Genomic DNA, 17,067 nt, shown 5'->3' with positions numbered 1-17,067 from the left:
TTGAAACCATGTTGCATACCTTTCATAGCTTCATTGTAAGCTACTTTAATTGCAGCCTTATCAGATTCAGTGAAAACAAAGTAATCATCTTGGACTTGGCCTTGAATAATATGAAATTGAGACCCTTTGAAGGTTCCTCGGTACAAATCGGGTGCAATTTGACAGAAGGTCAGTTTTTCACCATCAATAGTTGTGTCAACACTAAAATCTGACTTTTTGTTGACAGGTGAATAAGGCTGGGTGACAGAAGGAATACGATCTTGAGCGACTTGTTCAGCTATAATCATATTTAATCTTTTAAGTAAGTCTTCTTTTTTTGTGATTTCGGTAGGATTTTGAGGGGCTTCTCTGTCTTTTGTTGAAATATCATCTTGTTTCTCTTCAATTTTTCTTGGTACTGGAATCGGTTCTCGATGAGGTGGTTCTTTTTTTGAGGGTTCTTCTTTTGTCACTTGTGGCAGTGGTTCTTCGTTTGTAACTTGGATTGAAGATTCTTGAACTGATTCCAATTGAATTGGTTCCACTACATTCTTCGGTTGTTGAGTTATAACTTCGGGAAGAATTGTTTGTGGGGATTCAACAGTTTTTGAACGATTTTCGACAGTTTTTGGCTTTTCTTCATCATCACAAGTACAACAAAACCTTTAAAGAATCAGCTGTTATTTTGTGATAAGAATAACTATTAGAAATCTACCTGAAACGCATTTTTGTTTGAAATTTTATTCTACCCTACACCTTTCATTGTTTAATTCACAAAATAAACTGCAAGACAGGAAATATTTTTTTTTTGATAGAAAAAAAAAAAATATATAGATTTCTTATCACTATTCGTTATAAGTCTTGTTATCACAGTTTTTTTTTTATTTCTTCTTTTGTTTTATTGATAAAAAAATGATCGAATCCGATGCATTATTTCGGGGAAATATGATAAGAATTATAGTCAAAACCCCTTTTCTTATCTTGAATTTAATTTGTGAGATATGAAAATTTAGGTCTTGAAAATGTGTAAACAATTGATAGGTAGTTATAAAAAAACCTTTAAACGTGTGTCAAGGTGGTTTACATTGCCTTTGAGTGAGGTACAATAGAAACAGTTAAATGGTTTTTCATAATTTCAATTGAACTTGTTTGAGTCATCGAATTCTGGCATGTAAATAGATACATTAGGGTGGGTTAAAAAAAACCGAATATTTTTTTGATTTTATACTCCAAAAAATCGATTGCTATATAACATACTCACCAAATATGAGCTCTTTCCATTTTTACATCAATCATTTTTTTTATCAATCGACTTTTTAGCGAATTTCTTTAGGTACATATTATTGTAGGAAATTGAGAACGCTCTACAAAAAAGGTCTTTTCACACACTTTTTTCGTTTATCTAAACGTATTTCGATATCCAAAAATTAGTTTTTTATTCTTAATTTTATAACAAATTGAAAATTTATAGTAACCAATCAAAACGTTAGATATTATTCTTGTTAAAAACAGATTGTCCAGCAAAAAAAGGTCTTATAAACTTTTTTCATTAATCTAACCATTTGAAAGATATTCGAGGTCAAAGTTAAAAAAAATTTATAAGAACATTTTTTTTTACTTTTTCAAAATTTACATAATTCACCGAAAAACCATTTATTAAGGCTAATAGAATATTTCTGACCTTAAAACCTTCAGAAAAGTATATTTTGGTTCTTGGGGCAAAAGTTTTGTGACCAGTAACTTAAACTTTAGATAAATTTTAGTTTGTCTTCGGCTTATTAATTGAAACTTAAGATATCTCGGACAATAAAAGAGATATCGGAAAGATTTGAACAGTTTTTTGAAGAAGAATCGTTACTAATTTGTTTATAATGAATTAAGCCATATAAAAACACAACCTCGAAAACAGCCACAGTTACGTTTTTTTCGCATTTTATAACGGTAACAATTCAAAAACGAAGGCCAATCAAATTTTTCTGACTTTGGATTCTAGTTCAGACGTTATACACGACAAAACACATCGACAAAACACCCTTTTCCCTAATTTTTTTTAAAGAAAACTCTTTATTCTTGCTTTCTATCCCAAATGAAACGTTTTTTACCAAAATTTATTAGGGTGGCCCATCAATTTTGTTTTCACTCAAAAAACACCATTTTTTTTTACAATCTCAAAAGTAACATAATTTCTGCATTTCAATAGGGTACCATTATTATTACTTATTTTTTCCAGTCTCTACACCAAAAAAAACACCCTTTCACATGAACAAAATTTATAGACTTATTTCATTCGTAATTCGCATGGGAAAGACAACATTTTTAATAAATTTCGTAGGTAATTTATTTTTATTTCGCAAAAAAAAAACACCCTTTTATAGACTGCTTAGATTCTTGAATTCTGTTATAAATGTACCAATTTTCATTGGGGTAACATTTTTGTCCCAATTTTTGTGTGGTACTAATTCCGAATTTCATCATTTCTTTAAAAGAACCCTTTCACTCAAGATAATTTTGTAGACAAAACTTTATTACAAAGTTTAAAAAATTAACAACATTTATGTCAGCTGTGTTCACCAAAAATATATATTTTAGAACTTTATTGATCTTTATATAATTATGGTATAAACGTTTTAAATACGAAAATAAATTATCATAATGTTCGGAGAGGTTTCAACATTTGATTAAAACCCTTCTTTTTTTTTGTTACTTTTTTTAGTAGGTATACCGAGGGAAAAAATAAATTGAAGTTGAAACGTCTTTGTTTCAAAGATTAACTACTTTGATTTATATTGCTTTAAGAAACGAAACCATCAAAAATTAACATTTTTCCACGTTGATTTTAAAATGTTCATCTTCAACGCAAAATCATTCCGAATCATAGTTGAATCAATATGGTTTTCATTGATTTTACGTTGTTTTATGGTGGCTTTTCCGTCAGTGTATACAGGGTGGCCCGGAATGAGATAAGAACATTTTGAGGAATGATTCTTGGGTATATTCTAAGAAAAAAATTGTTCTACAGTAACTTTCTATCTGCAAAAGTTAATACCCTTTAGCGATGATTTATGAAAACGCTTACTTTGGTATGCCTTTACTCATGTCAATGCTAATAACTCCGTTAATACTTATGATAGAAACTTCATTAATGTATTGATTTTTAGAAGAAATGCTATTCGTTCTGCATATAAAGAATGTTAATATCTTTCATTGCTCAGATATTAATTTTTAAAGGGAATTATTTTTTTCTTACCCAAGATAATTTTTGAATTTGGGATCGATTTTCCTCGATAAATGTCCAATAAACATAGTGTTTTATAGATTTATTCTCATGAAGAAAACAATAATGAATAATGAAAAAAGTTGTTCACAAGTTGGTCAGAAAAGTCATAGATGGGTAAGAATTAAAAATTAATTACCTAGTTACAACAATTATTTAAAAAGTTCTTCTTGATTTTGTGTGCTTGATAGAGCCTGTTTTTTTTTATCAAATCTTGATAAAGTGCATGTAAATAAAATTTTATTTGTAAAGGAAAAAACATTTTGACAATATTCGTTAAGGTGTCAGAAGATCCTCGTTCTGACCAGTAGCATTTTTTTTGTTGGTTGAAACATACTGTCAAACTGCATACATGGAGGATTTACTTCATGAATCCTTTAAATGTTTGTGTTTTTTGAAGTGAAAACCCTAATCTCAGTTTGAAATTTCGACATGGTTGGCTTTTAAAAATTGTAACTTTTTTTCAAGATGTCGTACAGATATGATTGAAACATCATATTAAAGCTTTAATAAAAACCTTTTATATGATATAAAACTTACTGTAGGTTATCTTATAAAATGGATTCAAATGTGATGGAAGAAAAAAAGTTATTTAACCTTTTTGTTATAGATTTTTTTTTTAAATGATTTTTTAAGGTTTGTTTTGCTTAGATCAATGTCCAAATAAGAATTATATGGTTTCGAAGATGTTAGAAAAAATTAAAATTTTGAAAACCCGCAACATATCTATTAAAAGATTCTTACCATCATATCACATCAATTTTCCTTATGAATAAAATAACGTTGCTTTATTTTTTTTTTTTTACAAAAAAAATTGGATCTTATCTTTATTTGGGAGATATGTAATTTACACAAAAATTGTTTCGATAAAAAAAATTTATACTAATTGAATTGAAAAAAATATAGTTTAAAAAGCGTATGTATACTAAAAAAAATCTTTACACTATGAACATATTTTTCTAGAAAAAAAAAACAAATGTTAATGTTAGTACGTCCATTCTGGATAAAGTTTTGGACCATCAAAACCAACAGTCTCAAATCGCTTTCTGTTATTATATTCTAACTTCTCATCCTCAGATTTTATATACTCGTCCCAATATTCAAATGTTAATTTTTCTCCATGAATATCATCATCAAGGTCTTGAGGCTCTTTAGGTGACTTTTTATTATTGATGTCTTCCGTCACTGTTCCAGATGGTTGAAATTTAAACATCACCCCTTCTTGGAGAAGATTTCTCCGCTTGTTGTTTCTTAAAGAATGCGCTTTCCGTAAAGTCTCTCGACCGGTTCCAAGATTTTTCGAAACATGTGCGAATTCTACTTCTTCTTTCGTAGTTCCTGCAACAGCCATTGATTTTTGTCCTTCTGAGCCGGCAAAAGTTGTTCCTCCAACAGAAACGTTTGTAATATTTGTTCCATCTTGACCAATTGCGTTCATTTTCATAGCTTGCATTCCTTGCATACCTTGTTGCATTCCCAATAAGCCTTGTTGCATTCCAAGAAGAGTATTATTATATGTCTGCTGAATTAGTTGTCTATCTAGTTCATCGAAGCTTTCATCTGCTAAAAGTCTTCCGTTTAAAATAGTAAACTCTTTGCCTTCATAAAAACTTCGAAAATGACCTTGACCAATAGCGTTAAAGGTCATTTTAGCATTCTCACCATTTCGTCTGATATAATTGGTATTAATTTGTGATCCAGATGAAAGATTCCAAGATTCTTGATCATTTAAAGCTGATACGCCGCCTTGAAGTTCTTTCATTCCCCGTTGCATACCTATCATAGCCCGATTGTAAACCGTTTTAATAGCTTGCTTATCGGATTCGGTGAAAACGTTGTATCCATCATCATGAACAAGAACATTGCCTTTTATAATATGAAATTGAGAACCTTTGAAATTTCCTCGGTAAATGTCGGGATCAATTTGACTGAAGGTCAGTTTTTCCCCTTCAATAGTTGTTTCAACGTTAATATTTGATTTTTGGCTGACAGAAGTTGGTGGTGTATAAGACTGTGGAACTTGTTTCTGTTTTGCTTTATTTGCTTCAATTAAACTTACGTATTTATAAAACCATTCCTTTTCTTGTTCGTCTTTGAAAACAATTTCAGGGTCTGCTTTTAGGAGAGTTATAATATCATCTTCTTTTTGATCTTCTTTGGGTTCCACTTTGGGTTCTACTTTAGGTTCCACTTTTGGCGGAACTGGATCTGGTTTTGGTGATGGTTGTGGAACATAATTTACTGGCTGGGGTCTTTCTTCCTGCACCGAAGATTCTTCAACTGATACTTCGGTAATTCTATCGAATTGAATTGGTTCTTCTACATTTTTAGGTTGTTGAGTTATAACCTCACTTTTTATTTCCGGAACAACTATTTGTTTAGATTCAACAGTTTGATTACGATTTTCTTTGTTATCAGTAGATTTTGTTTTTTCGTCATCACCACAAGTGCAACATAACCTTTAAACAATCATACAAAAATCAGCTGTTATTTTTGATGATAAGAATAACTTTTTATAAAACCTACCTGAAACGCATTTTACTTGGAACTTAACAAATTTACACCTTTCATTCTTAAATTCAGAAAACAAACTGAAAGCTAGTCGATGTTAAAAAAAACCTTATCGGTGTTAGCTTTATTTTTTATGATTTGATAAAGGTTATCGGTGCATCATTTTGGAGAAATTTGATAAAAAATGGCTTAAACCTTGTTAACTTGTCATACCTTGACTCAAGTTCTAAGTGTTTGTGTAAACAAAATGTCTAATTGCTAATTGATAAGTATATGGAGCCGTTAGAAGTGTCTCTAAGGTGGTTTACACTCTTTAATTGAATATAAGTTAAATAGAAATAGAGAATATTAGTTGTTTTTATCACAAAAATGTTAAGTTTGCACTTGAAGAAATATTTTAAAACATGAGTTGTTACTAAAGAATTCTGTTATTAGACTTAAATTTTGTATCTTAGGCAGGTCCGTAATCAGAAATTACCCTTGTTAAGAAATTACTTTTAGTTCATAGAAAACTCCCTATCTTAAACGATTTCAATTAAAAACGTTTTATATTCAAATCAACATCACATCAACTGCGATGATCTATGGGTGGAAGCTGTGTCTGTCTTTTCGATTTTATAATTAAACACGCCTATTAAATGTCATTAACTCTATCAAACACACTAAGCACGTCCGTTTCGTGCTTTCAGTTTGTAAATTATTTGGTGTTTATTAATCGATTTTGTGATTGGTATTTTAATTTAATTGGAAAATACTCCCTGGACTTTTTTCTTTCATAAATTCGCATCTTTAAAAAGGGTTTTGGGACACACTTTTTACTCCGTGAAGTCCTAATTCATCATGAAGACATTTTTCTTTCATAAATTTGCATCTATAAGAAGGTCTTTGGGACACACTTTTTACTCCGTGAAGTTCTTATTCAAAATGAAGACATTTTTCTTTCATAAATTCGCATCTTAAAAAAGGTCTTTGGGACAAACTTTTTTCTCCGTGAAGTCCTAATTCATCGTGAAGACTTTTTTCTTCAATAAATTTGCATCTTTAAAAAGGTCTTTGGGACACACGTTTAACTCCGTGAAGTCCTAATTCATCATGAAGACATTTTTCTTTCATAAATTCGCATCTTTAAAAAGGGTTTTGGGACACACTTTTTACTCCGTGAAGTCCTAATTCATCATGAAGACATTTTTCTTTCATAAATTTGCATCTATAAGAAGGTCTTTGGGACACACTTTTTACTCCGTGAAGTTCTTATTCAAAATTAAGACATTTTTCTTACATAAATTCGCATCTTAAAAAAGGTCTTTGGGACAAACTTTTTTCTCCGTGAAGTCCTAATTCATCGTGAAGACATTTTTCTTTCATAAATTCGCATCTTTAAAAAGGTCCTTGGGACAAACTTTTTACTCCGTGAAGTCCTAATTCATCGTGAAGACTTTTTTCTTCAATAAATTCGCATCTTTAAAAAGGGTTTTGGGACACACTTTTTACTCCGTGAAGTCCTAATTCATCATGAAGACATTTTTCTTTCATAAATTTGCATCTATAAGAAGGTCTTTGGGACACACTTTTTACTCCGTGAAGTTCTTATTCAAAATGAAGACATTTTTCTTTCATAAATTCGCATCTTAAAAAAGGTCTTTGGGACAAACTTTTTTCTCCGTGAAGTCCTAATTCATCGTGAAGACTTTTTTCTTCAATAAATTTGCATCTTTAAAAAGGTCTTTGGGACACACGTTTAACTCCGTGAAGTCCTAATTCATCATGAAGACATTTTTCTTTCATAAATTCGCATCTTTAAAAAGGGTTTTGGGACACACTTTTTACTCCGTGAAGTCCTAATTCATCATGAAGACATTTTTCTTTCATAAATTTGCATCTATAAGAAGGTCTTTGGGACACACTTTTTACTCCGTGAAGTTCTTATTCAAAATGAAGACATTTTTCTTTCATAAATTCGCATCTTAAAAAAGGTCTTTGGGACAAACTTTTTTCTCCGTGAAGTCCTAATTCATCGTGAAGACTTTTTTCTTTCAAAAATTCGCATCCTTAAAAAGGTCTTTGGGACAAACTTTTTTGTGAGTTCAAGACATTGTTCACATCCGTTAATTTTGCTTAATTTTCACCAATCAATATGACCATGAGATAAATATGATCATCGCCAGATACAGTTCACATTTAAAAAATATTATGGACAGTATACATTCATTCAATACCCCGTGATGTTGCTGTCCAATTGAATTACAACAAAATATATCTAAATTATCTCAGCAGGTTTTGACAGAAGATAGATATATCTCCATTCGATCGAACCACATGTAACCCCAACTTATAACTATCAATTCAATTATAATTGTCTGATCAAATCCGCAACTCGAATCACAAAAAAAAACGCATCTTATTCTTAAAAAAGCAACAACAACAACAAAAACAACAAACAAACATCATAGACAACAACTCAATTTGAACCTGTTCCTAGACCATAACCAAACCAATGACCAAACCATACCAAAAGAGCAATTCTATATATATGATGTGCTTCCACTGGCACCAGCTTCAACTCCAACCACCCAGATCATGTCCAATAGCACATCAAGTGGAATGGCCAGCCAACTACAGCCAACAATATGTTGTTTGTTGTTGTTTCTTATTATGTTGTCGGATAGAAAATTGATACCGCCGCTATTGCACTATGGTACACAAAACTGGCGCTGGCCAACCCATCTCCGATTACAAAAAAACACATATAATTTTTATATTTTATTTAGGTTCACTCTCCCCCTTATAATCTAATGATCCACTCAAGCGTTACGCTTATGGAATTTTTGACATCAAACGAACGTAACACGAACATAACGTTTCCCAAAGTGACACATATTACGTGTAGAATGAAACGGTATGTTGCGCCCAAGCGGAAACAATTAACAACAGAGCAGTGTAGTTCCCCCAAACTTGTCCCAATCGAAGCGAATTTCAATGGCGAGTATACATTTTGGCTTTGAACTTGAAATGTTACTCTTTTTCGGAGTGAAATTCTATAATGCAACTTTGTATGGGGCATTTGGCGGGAAAAAGTATAGAGTGTGGGTATACCCTAATTGTTATTCTAAAGTCATCGTTGTTTCATTCTTTGGCAAAGTGGAGTTATTGTTCTTTTTGGAAAATAATGTTATACCAATGCCAATTGGAAAGTCAATATTGGAGTGATTCCAAATGGTCAGCAAAAGATTGATATATTCGATGGTCAAAAAGAGGTGGTGTTGAAAGTTTATTCTTTTATCAGCACGTTTTTTATTCTCTTTGTGAGAATATAACCTTTGAACTCTCCTTGTTACCAGGTTCAAATTCTAGAAAATTAGTTTAACATCTGATTGAAGAGTATCCGGGAAAGCAAAAAAACAATAAAGAAGAAAATAATTGAGAAAGTGTTCTTCCTTATTGTTCCCCCATTTTTACTCAGTTTCTGTTCGTTTAATAGATTTTCAAAGAAAACAAGCTCTAACTCTTAATATATTATAAATCTTCAAGGTTAATTATTTGTTTTTGCAGAATCTAATTTATATCTAGAAGAACGTTAATGGAATTTTAACACGAAAAAGAGAGTAAACATACTACATATAAGCCAAAGACGACGTGTTTATCTGTGAAGTTGATCGAATTGCATTTGCATTTTGCGGCGTAATCTAAAAACCAGAACTCTGATACTGGTAACAGTAGTCATATAGAACTGGGAACGTTGGAAAGAAAAGAAGTCTAAAACTTTAAATGATATCAATCTTAAGTGAGAGGTACTTTCTTTTGTTTCTTTAGCACGCGAATATAAAGGAAGGAAGGAATATAGTTGCGGAATTTGTTTTATGTATCTTAAAGGCAACGTTACATCACACAAATATTAAGACTTGCATTCGGTGTTTTGTAGATATAAACTGGCTTTATAGAGGTAAGAGTGGAAAGAATGTGTTCTATTTAGTGTTGAGGTTGCATGAGGAAGTAGAAGTCACTGTCTAAAGTTTAAACTATGAAATAGGTGATTAGCTTTATGCATAATTTTCTCTATGCAATTATTCGAAATAGTCTATTTTACTGATTTATAGCCAAAATGGACACTTAATGCCACCATTTTTTATATTATTATTTTTGTGACTATTATATTGAAAAATAAAGTATTCTTTTTTTCTCCGTTACATGTTCAATATCTATAAATGTTCAAAAGATAAAAATAGACTATTTGTAAAAACATCAAAAATATGGTTTTTTTCCTGTTTTTTTAATATATTTTCATATGTTTTTACAATATTTTAATTCGAATTTCTTTTTTAAATGTTACATATCGATAAGAAATTTAATTTACCTACAAAAAATTACCCGACAAAAATTTTCAAATTCGGCTTGCTTTTCAAGTTATAAGAGTCGAAAATATTGATCCTTACAAAAATGGTCATATCTTTATAATAACACTGTGCTACAAAATAAAAAAAAAAAAATACACCCGAGAAATAACATAGTGTAGGCTGTTCGTATGGTCGAATAATGCATAAAAATATTTTTGGAACCCTCCATTTTTTTTTTATTTACAAAAAACCATTTTTACAGACCTTACGATGTAATCTATCAATATTTCAGTCATTTTTCTAACAACTCTCAAGAGTTTTTGGAAAGAGGATTTCCAGACCTTTTGAATGATGTATATAAGTCTATTGTTTAAACAAATTAAGTGTAGGTTTTTATCCCACAAATCTTGAAAAAGTGATTTTTTTCCGAATTTTTTCAACTTTACCCAATTTTTTTTGCAAAATAAAACAAACAAAAAAATAAAGTAAGGTTATATTCTGAAAGAATATACATTTAGGCACAAATTGGCGTATTTTTTTATTGAATTTGACCAAAACTGCGGAATCTATGCTATTTTTTCGTAAATAGAAAATGTGGCTTTTCATGATGTGAATTGCAAGGTGCACAATAGGGTGTTCATTATTTTAAAATAATAAGAATTTCTATGCTCCTAGGATCTTATATGGTTGGAAATAAACTAAAAAAAATATTTTCCAAGTTTCAAGTCTCTAACTTAATTCTAACCTGTGCCGCCAAGCGGTTGAAGTTTCTTATGGGAATAACATGGGGTTTCTTGGACCTTGTTCGATCAATTTTAAATTCCAGCCAAACCATTCGTTCAAAAAATTTAAAACTTTACCGACTCAAATTTAATAAGTGTTGCTATCATGTGAAAATTTTTCAGATTTGTAATTGTTATAATTTTAGAGATTTAGCTTGGTAAAAAAAGTCATTTTTTCAGACTTTTTCAAAAATTGCTTTCAAAAATTGCTTTTTACACGTTTAATGCAAAAAATTTAAAAAACATACATTTTTATTCACAAATAAGCATAGCATGTATATTTAAAATGCAAATTCAATTCATAGTTATATAAAAAATTAGTTTTGTATTCATTCTTCAAGTCACATCGATATTCAAAAAACGTGTTCCCGATTTAAGAAAAAGTACTGTAGTAAATAAACAAAAAACTAATTAATTATATAACTTTGAATTGAATATAAATTTTAAATATACATACTACGCTTATTTGTGTTTAAAAATGTATGTTTTTTAATTTTTTGACATTAAACGGGTAAAAAGCGATTTTTGAAAAAGTCTGAAAAAATGACTTTTTTTACCAAGCTAAATCTCTAAAATTATAACAATTACAAATCTGAAAAATTTTCACATGATAGCAACACTTATTAAATTTGAGTCTGTAAAGTTTTAAATTTTTTGAACGAATGGTTTGGCTGGAATTTAAAATTGATCGAACAAGGTCCAAGAAACCCCATGTTATTCCCATAAGAAACTTCAACCGCTTGGCGGCACAGGTTAGAATTAAGTTAGAGACTTGAAACTTGGAAAATATTTTTTTTAGTTTATTTCCAACCATATAAGATCCTAGGAGCATAGAAATTCTTATTAAAATTATGATCCTAAGTGGGCTGTAGGTCTGTCTTGATAATTTTAATATTTCGTCGACGTTTCGGGCGTGATTACACGACACCCTTCTTCAGGACTCTAAAGTAAACATTTTTTTTTTTTTTTTCTAAAAATACTAAAAAAATCTAAATTAAAATCTATACTTACAATATTATAAAATAATAAATTTTAAGATATTTCTTAAAATTTGTTTTGGTAAATTTTCTGGTATCTCTTTTTTATTTCTTATATTTTTGTAAATATTTTAAAATTCAAAAATTGAAGCCTTAAAAAAGACGTTTCAATTTATCAAATTTCAAAATAATGAAATCTAAATTTCACATTTGATACAAAAATCAAAATTTGACTTTCAAAATCAAACATGATCTTCAGAAATCAGGTCAAATATAAAATTTAGCCTAAAATATTTCTATGGACAAACTGGCTATAGATATTGCTCAGTCCTTCGCAATCTGATCGCCTATTAACAGTATTATTAGTATTTAAAATGTGCAACATTTCTAATAACATACGTTTACTATAGTGTTTTTCTGTCTGTAAAATGTCAACATTGTTAAAGTCTGGCCTATGTCCTTCATCTATACAATGTAAAGCCAATGCTGTTTTTTGTGAGTGTCCGCTATTTATGTCTGATCTGTGACCAGCTAAACGATTTTTAAGCTTTTGCATAGAAGTTCCTACATAAACGGAAGGACATTGGTTTATTCCGTCACCTAGACATTTTATCTTATAGACAATATTTGATCTTTCACTTTTCGAAAATTCACCTTTTAAATTTGAAAACAATGAACTTCTTAAGATATTTGATGATTTAAAAGCTAAACGAACATTGTCTTTATTTCTTATGGGGGCATTTAAAATTCTATTTGAAAGACCTGGAATGTATAGAATACTTTTGTATGAAAATTGTATTCTATACATTCCAGGTCTTTCAAATAGAATTTTAAATGCCCCCATAAGAAATAAAGACAATGTTCGTTTAGCTTTTAAATCATCAAATATCTTAAGAAGTTCATTGTTTTCAAATTTAAAAGGTGAATTTTCGAAAAGTGAAAGATCAAATATTGTCTATAAGATAAAATGTCTAGGTGACGGAATAAACCAATGTCCTTCCGTTTATGTAGGAACTTCTATGCAAAAGCTTAAAAATCGTTTAGCTGGTCACAGATCAGACATAAATAGCGGACACTCACAAAAAACAGCATTGGCTTTACATTGTATAGATGAAGGACATAGGCCAGACTTTAACAATGTTGACATTTTACAGACAGAAAAACACTATAGTAAACGTATGTTATTAGAAATGTTGCACATTTTAAATACTAATAATACTGTTAATAGGCGCTCAGAGCTAAATTTTATATTTGACCTGATTTCTGAAGATCATGTTTGATTTTGAAAGTCAAATTTTGATTTTTGTATCAAATGTGAAATTTAGATTTCATTATTTTGAAATTTGATAAATTGAAACGTCTTTTTTAAGGCTTCAATTTTTGAATTTTAAAATATTTACAAAAATATAAGAAATAAAAAAGAGATACCAGAAAATTTACCAAAACAAATTTTAAGAAATATCTTAAAATTTATTATTTTATAATATTGTAAGTATAGATTTTAATTTAGATTTTTTTAGTATTTTTAGAAAAAAAAAAAAAAAATGTTTACTTTAGAGTCCTGAAGAAGGGTGTAATCACGCCCGAAACGTCGACGAAATATTAAAATTATCAAGACAGACCTACAGCCCACTTAGGATCATAATTTTGATTCAAAAAAGGTCACGAAAATAGGATAAATTGAAATTCTTATTATTTTAAAATAATGAACACCCTATTGTGCACCTTGCAATTCACATCATGAAAAGCCACATTTTCTATTTACGAAAAAATAGCATAGATTCCGCAGTTTTGGTCAAATTCAATAAAAAAATACGCCAATTTGTGCCTAAATGTATATTCTTTCAGAATATAACCTTACTTTATTTTTTTGTTTGTTTTATTTTGCAAAAAAAAATGGGTAAAGTTGAAAAAATTCGGAAAAAAATCACTTTTTCAAGATTTGTGGGATAAAAACCTACACTTAATTTGTTTAAACAACAGACTTATATACATCATTCAAAAGGTCTGGAAATCCTTTTTCCAAAAACATATAACATATTGAGAGTTGTTAGAAAAATGACTGAAATATTGATAGATTACATCGTAAGGTCTGTAAAAATGGTTTTTTGTAAATAAAAAAAAAATGGAGGGTTCCAAAAATATAACAAAAATATTTTTATGCATTATTCGACCATACGAACAGCCTACACTATGTTATTTCTCGGGTGTATTTTCAGTGTCGCACCGTGTAATTTATCCATAGATTTAGAAGAAAATTATGTTGTTATATTTATCTACTACACATGCAAAATTTAAAACTATGAGGACTCGAAAGATTTTGATTTTTTCTTTTTTTGGCAAAAATTTCCTTTAAAAATCGATTTCTTTTAAATATTTTGATACATTGTACTTAAAAATCTTGAGTGAAGCAGAAAAGTAGTTCTAGTGTTTCTTGCTTATTTATTCAGCTTTCAGGTGCCGGTTTTTCTAGCCTGAATACTATGTATGCTGGGAAAAATAACGACAAAAAAACTTTGAAAAATCATATCTCGAAAACCTATCCATAAACATTTTTTTAGATGAAATTTTCGAATTTTCTGGACTCAAATCTATACGAAAAGTATAACGGCATTTGGTGTGCAAAAAAATTTTAATTTTTTTGTAAACTAGTGTTTAATTAGCAAAAGAACTGAAGAACCAAAAACCTTCAGAAAAGTATATTTTGGTTCTAGTTTGAAAAATCTTATTTACTTCAAAAATAGTAAAAAAAAAAAAAACGATTTCTTCTATTGGCTGATAATTTTGTCTGACTTTGGATTCGAGTTCAGCACTCGGAAAACATTCAGAAAAGTAAATTTTTGTTTCAACAAGAAAAAAAGTTTAATTTTGTAAACCAGTGATTAACAAAGGAATAATATATTTCAACGATTTGTTAAAAACAAAAGTATTAACATATAATGTTTTAAATCAAAAAGAAAATTTTGAAAAATTAATTTTTTAAATTTTTGAAAAAAAAAAATAATTTTTTTTTTTTAAATAAATGATTGAATATCTTTGGAAATTTGGTTTTGGATGTTGATCAATATTAACCACCTACTAACCTACTTTATTTAAAAAAAAATTTTAACATTTCTTACTTGCGATATACAAAGGAAAAGTTAAGGATTCGGATAAAAATCGAACTCGAGATAACAATTTAACATGACATTACGATAATGGAGGATGCCAAAAAAGTGGGTCCGACAATTCTGTCTGTCTGTCTGTCCGTCTGTAAAAACCTCCAGCTACAGCAAAAACTAATGGAGCTATTTTCTTCAAACTTGGTAGTTAACAGCTTTGGGTGAATCCTTAGAGGACAAATTGATTTTTTTTTTTACCCAAAACTAATGGTAATTACTTGTCATTATAATGGAAATTGAAAAATTATTAAAAAAAACCGGCTCTAACGATTTTGATTAAAATTTTGTTGTAAAGTAATACACATAACTTTTGAAAAATTATTTTATGTACCGTTATCAACGGTAGGTACCTGTCATAGAACGGTTTTTTTGATTTAATGAATTTCTCGTAAACGACAACACAGGTTTCAACCAAAATTTGTATACAAAAACGTTAAAATAAACATTATTTAAAAACTTTAAACTTTTTTTTGAAAGATCGATTTCTTGATGCATTTTATCGAAATTTCGTTTTTATGTGTTCAATAAATAATATTTTCTTATAAATGGCATAGCAACTTTTTTTTGAAAAATGTTAGAAAATTTTTATATATACAAAATTATTTTTTTAAAAACGGCTCTAACGATTTTTGAATTTTTTTTTCTAAAAATTCCTTTTTATGCAAGAAATCAAATTGCATACTTAGTTTTGTGTAAAAGGGATTTTTTAAGTAAGACAAAAAATCTCAGCCGAGCCCTCACTTTTTTTTTGAGATTTCTGAGACCAACATTTTTTGGATCCAATTTCTTAGTTTTCTTTCTCTTTCTTTAATTTGCTAAATTAAAAAATTGCTAAAACATGAAAAATTTAATGAAAATTTGAAGAAAATATTATTATTTTGAGCTTGCTTCACGAAATAACTTATTTTGATATATTTTTTTTATCAGAATTTAATATTTGAAGAAAATTTGCAATTGTCTGAAGTTGCCGTTGAAGTGTTGGGTTTGAAAAAAAAATTGGATTCATGTGAGAAACTTGTCCCACAAAATTATTTTGCTCTCTTTCAGAATGACAATGAGCCCTCAGAGATTTTTTCTTGGTGGGACGCACCTATTAAATTCCTTAAAAAAACAAAATTTTTTTCCGTAAAAAGCTTTAACATAAGAGTTACTTTTACCATAAGAGCAATTACGTGCGACCCCAGTCGTTTATTTTATTTTAATTAGGTATTTATAGAAAAAAATGAATTTAAAAAAAAACTTTCTAACGTTTTTGATTTTTTTTAAATACAAATTGGTTCCATTTTTTGGAGCTCCAACTCATTTAAAAAGTTGTTTTTTAATAAGTATGTATTAAAAAGTTTTAAAAATTTTGAGAAACTTGACCTTTAAGAGCAAGTTGAAGTCGTACATTTTATTTTAACAGAATAATTGAACATAAGATTGACTAGTCCTAGAAAATACGTAATGAAATCACATATTTCGTTTCTACAGAGCAAACTTACCTACTATAATAAAACAGAAAAAAATGTTTAAATTTATATCTAAAATCTTTTTTTCATCGTTCTACTGTGTCTTTATCTACTATTAGAGATATCAGAATTTTAGAATACTAAAAAAAAAAAATATAAAAAAGATAATGCCCCGGGTGAGGCTCGAACTCACGACCTTAAGATTATGAGACTTACGCGCTGCCTACTGCGCCACCGAGGCTTGTATATTGAATGGTTACTTTACAATTTCGTCCTGTTACCGTTATTTCCTATATGTAATTTATTTCCAAAAAATTTGTATTCACTATCAATGAAGGAATATTCTCTTATCAATTTCACATTTCAACAAGTATTAAAAAAAAAAAACATTCTCTACATAAAAATATAAATCAATAACTTAAAAATCTCAACCACCCTTATTGCAATAATTGCAATTTGCAACTCGTAATACAATAATGTTACGTGTTTGAATTAATAAACCCCTCATGGAACTACATTATCACAAACGTAACCAAACGTTAGAAAAAAAAATAATAACACTTTGCATTATTTTACCCTTCGCCTTCGTGCATCCAGGTTT

The 17,067-nt window shown here is 29.2% G+C and overlaps 1 protein-coding gene and 1 non-coding gene across 2 annotated transcripts; both read right to left on the bottom strand.

Annotated features, from left to right (window-relative positions):
• Positions 1 to 40: 40 nt before the first annotated feature.
• Positions 41 to 783, bottom strand: LOC129911278 (uncharacterized). The gene is made up of 3 exons (XM_055989015.1): positions 695 to 783; positions 124 to 642; positions 41 to 56 (listed from the first exon to the last, which is right to left on the bottom strand). The coding sequence occupies exons 1-3, from the start codon at positions 703 to 705 to the stop codon at positions 41 to 43; spliced, it is 546 nt and encodes a 181-aa protein (XP_055844990.1). The 5' UTR covers positions 706 to 783.
• Positions 784 to 16,634: 15,851 nt separating this feature from the next.
• Trnam-cau (transfer RNA methionine (anticodon CAU)) lies at positions 16,635 to 16,707 on the bottom strand. Its single transcript has one exon. It is a non-coding gene; the product is annotated as a tRNA-Met (tRNA).
• Between the last annotated feature and the right edge of the window lie 360 nt (positions 16,708 to 17,067).

Source organism: Episyrphus balteatus, chromosome 1, assembly GCF_945859705.1.
Source record: "Episyrphus balteatus chromosome 1, idEpiBalt1.1, whole genome shotgun sequence".
Taxonomy (NCBI): Eukaryota; Metazoa; Arthropoda; class Insecta; order Diptera; family Syrphidae; genus Episyrphus; species Episyrphus balteatus.
This window is presented reverse-complemented; position numbering and strand designations above follow the sequence as displayed.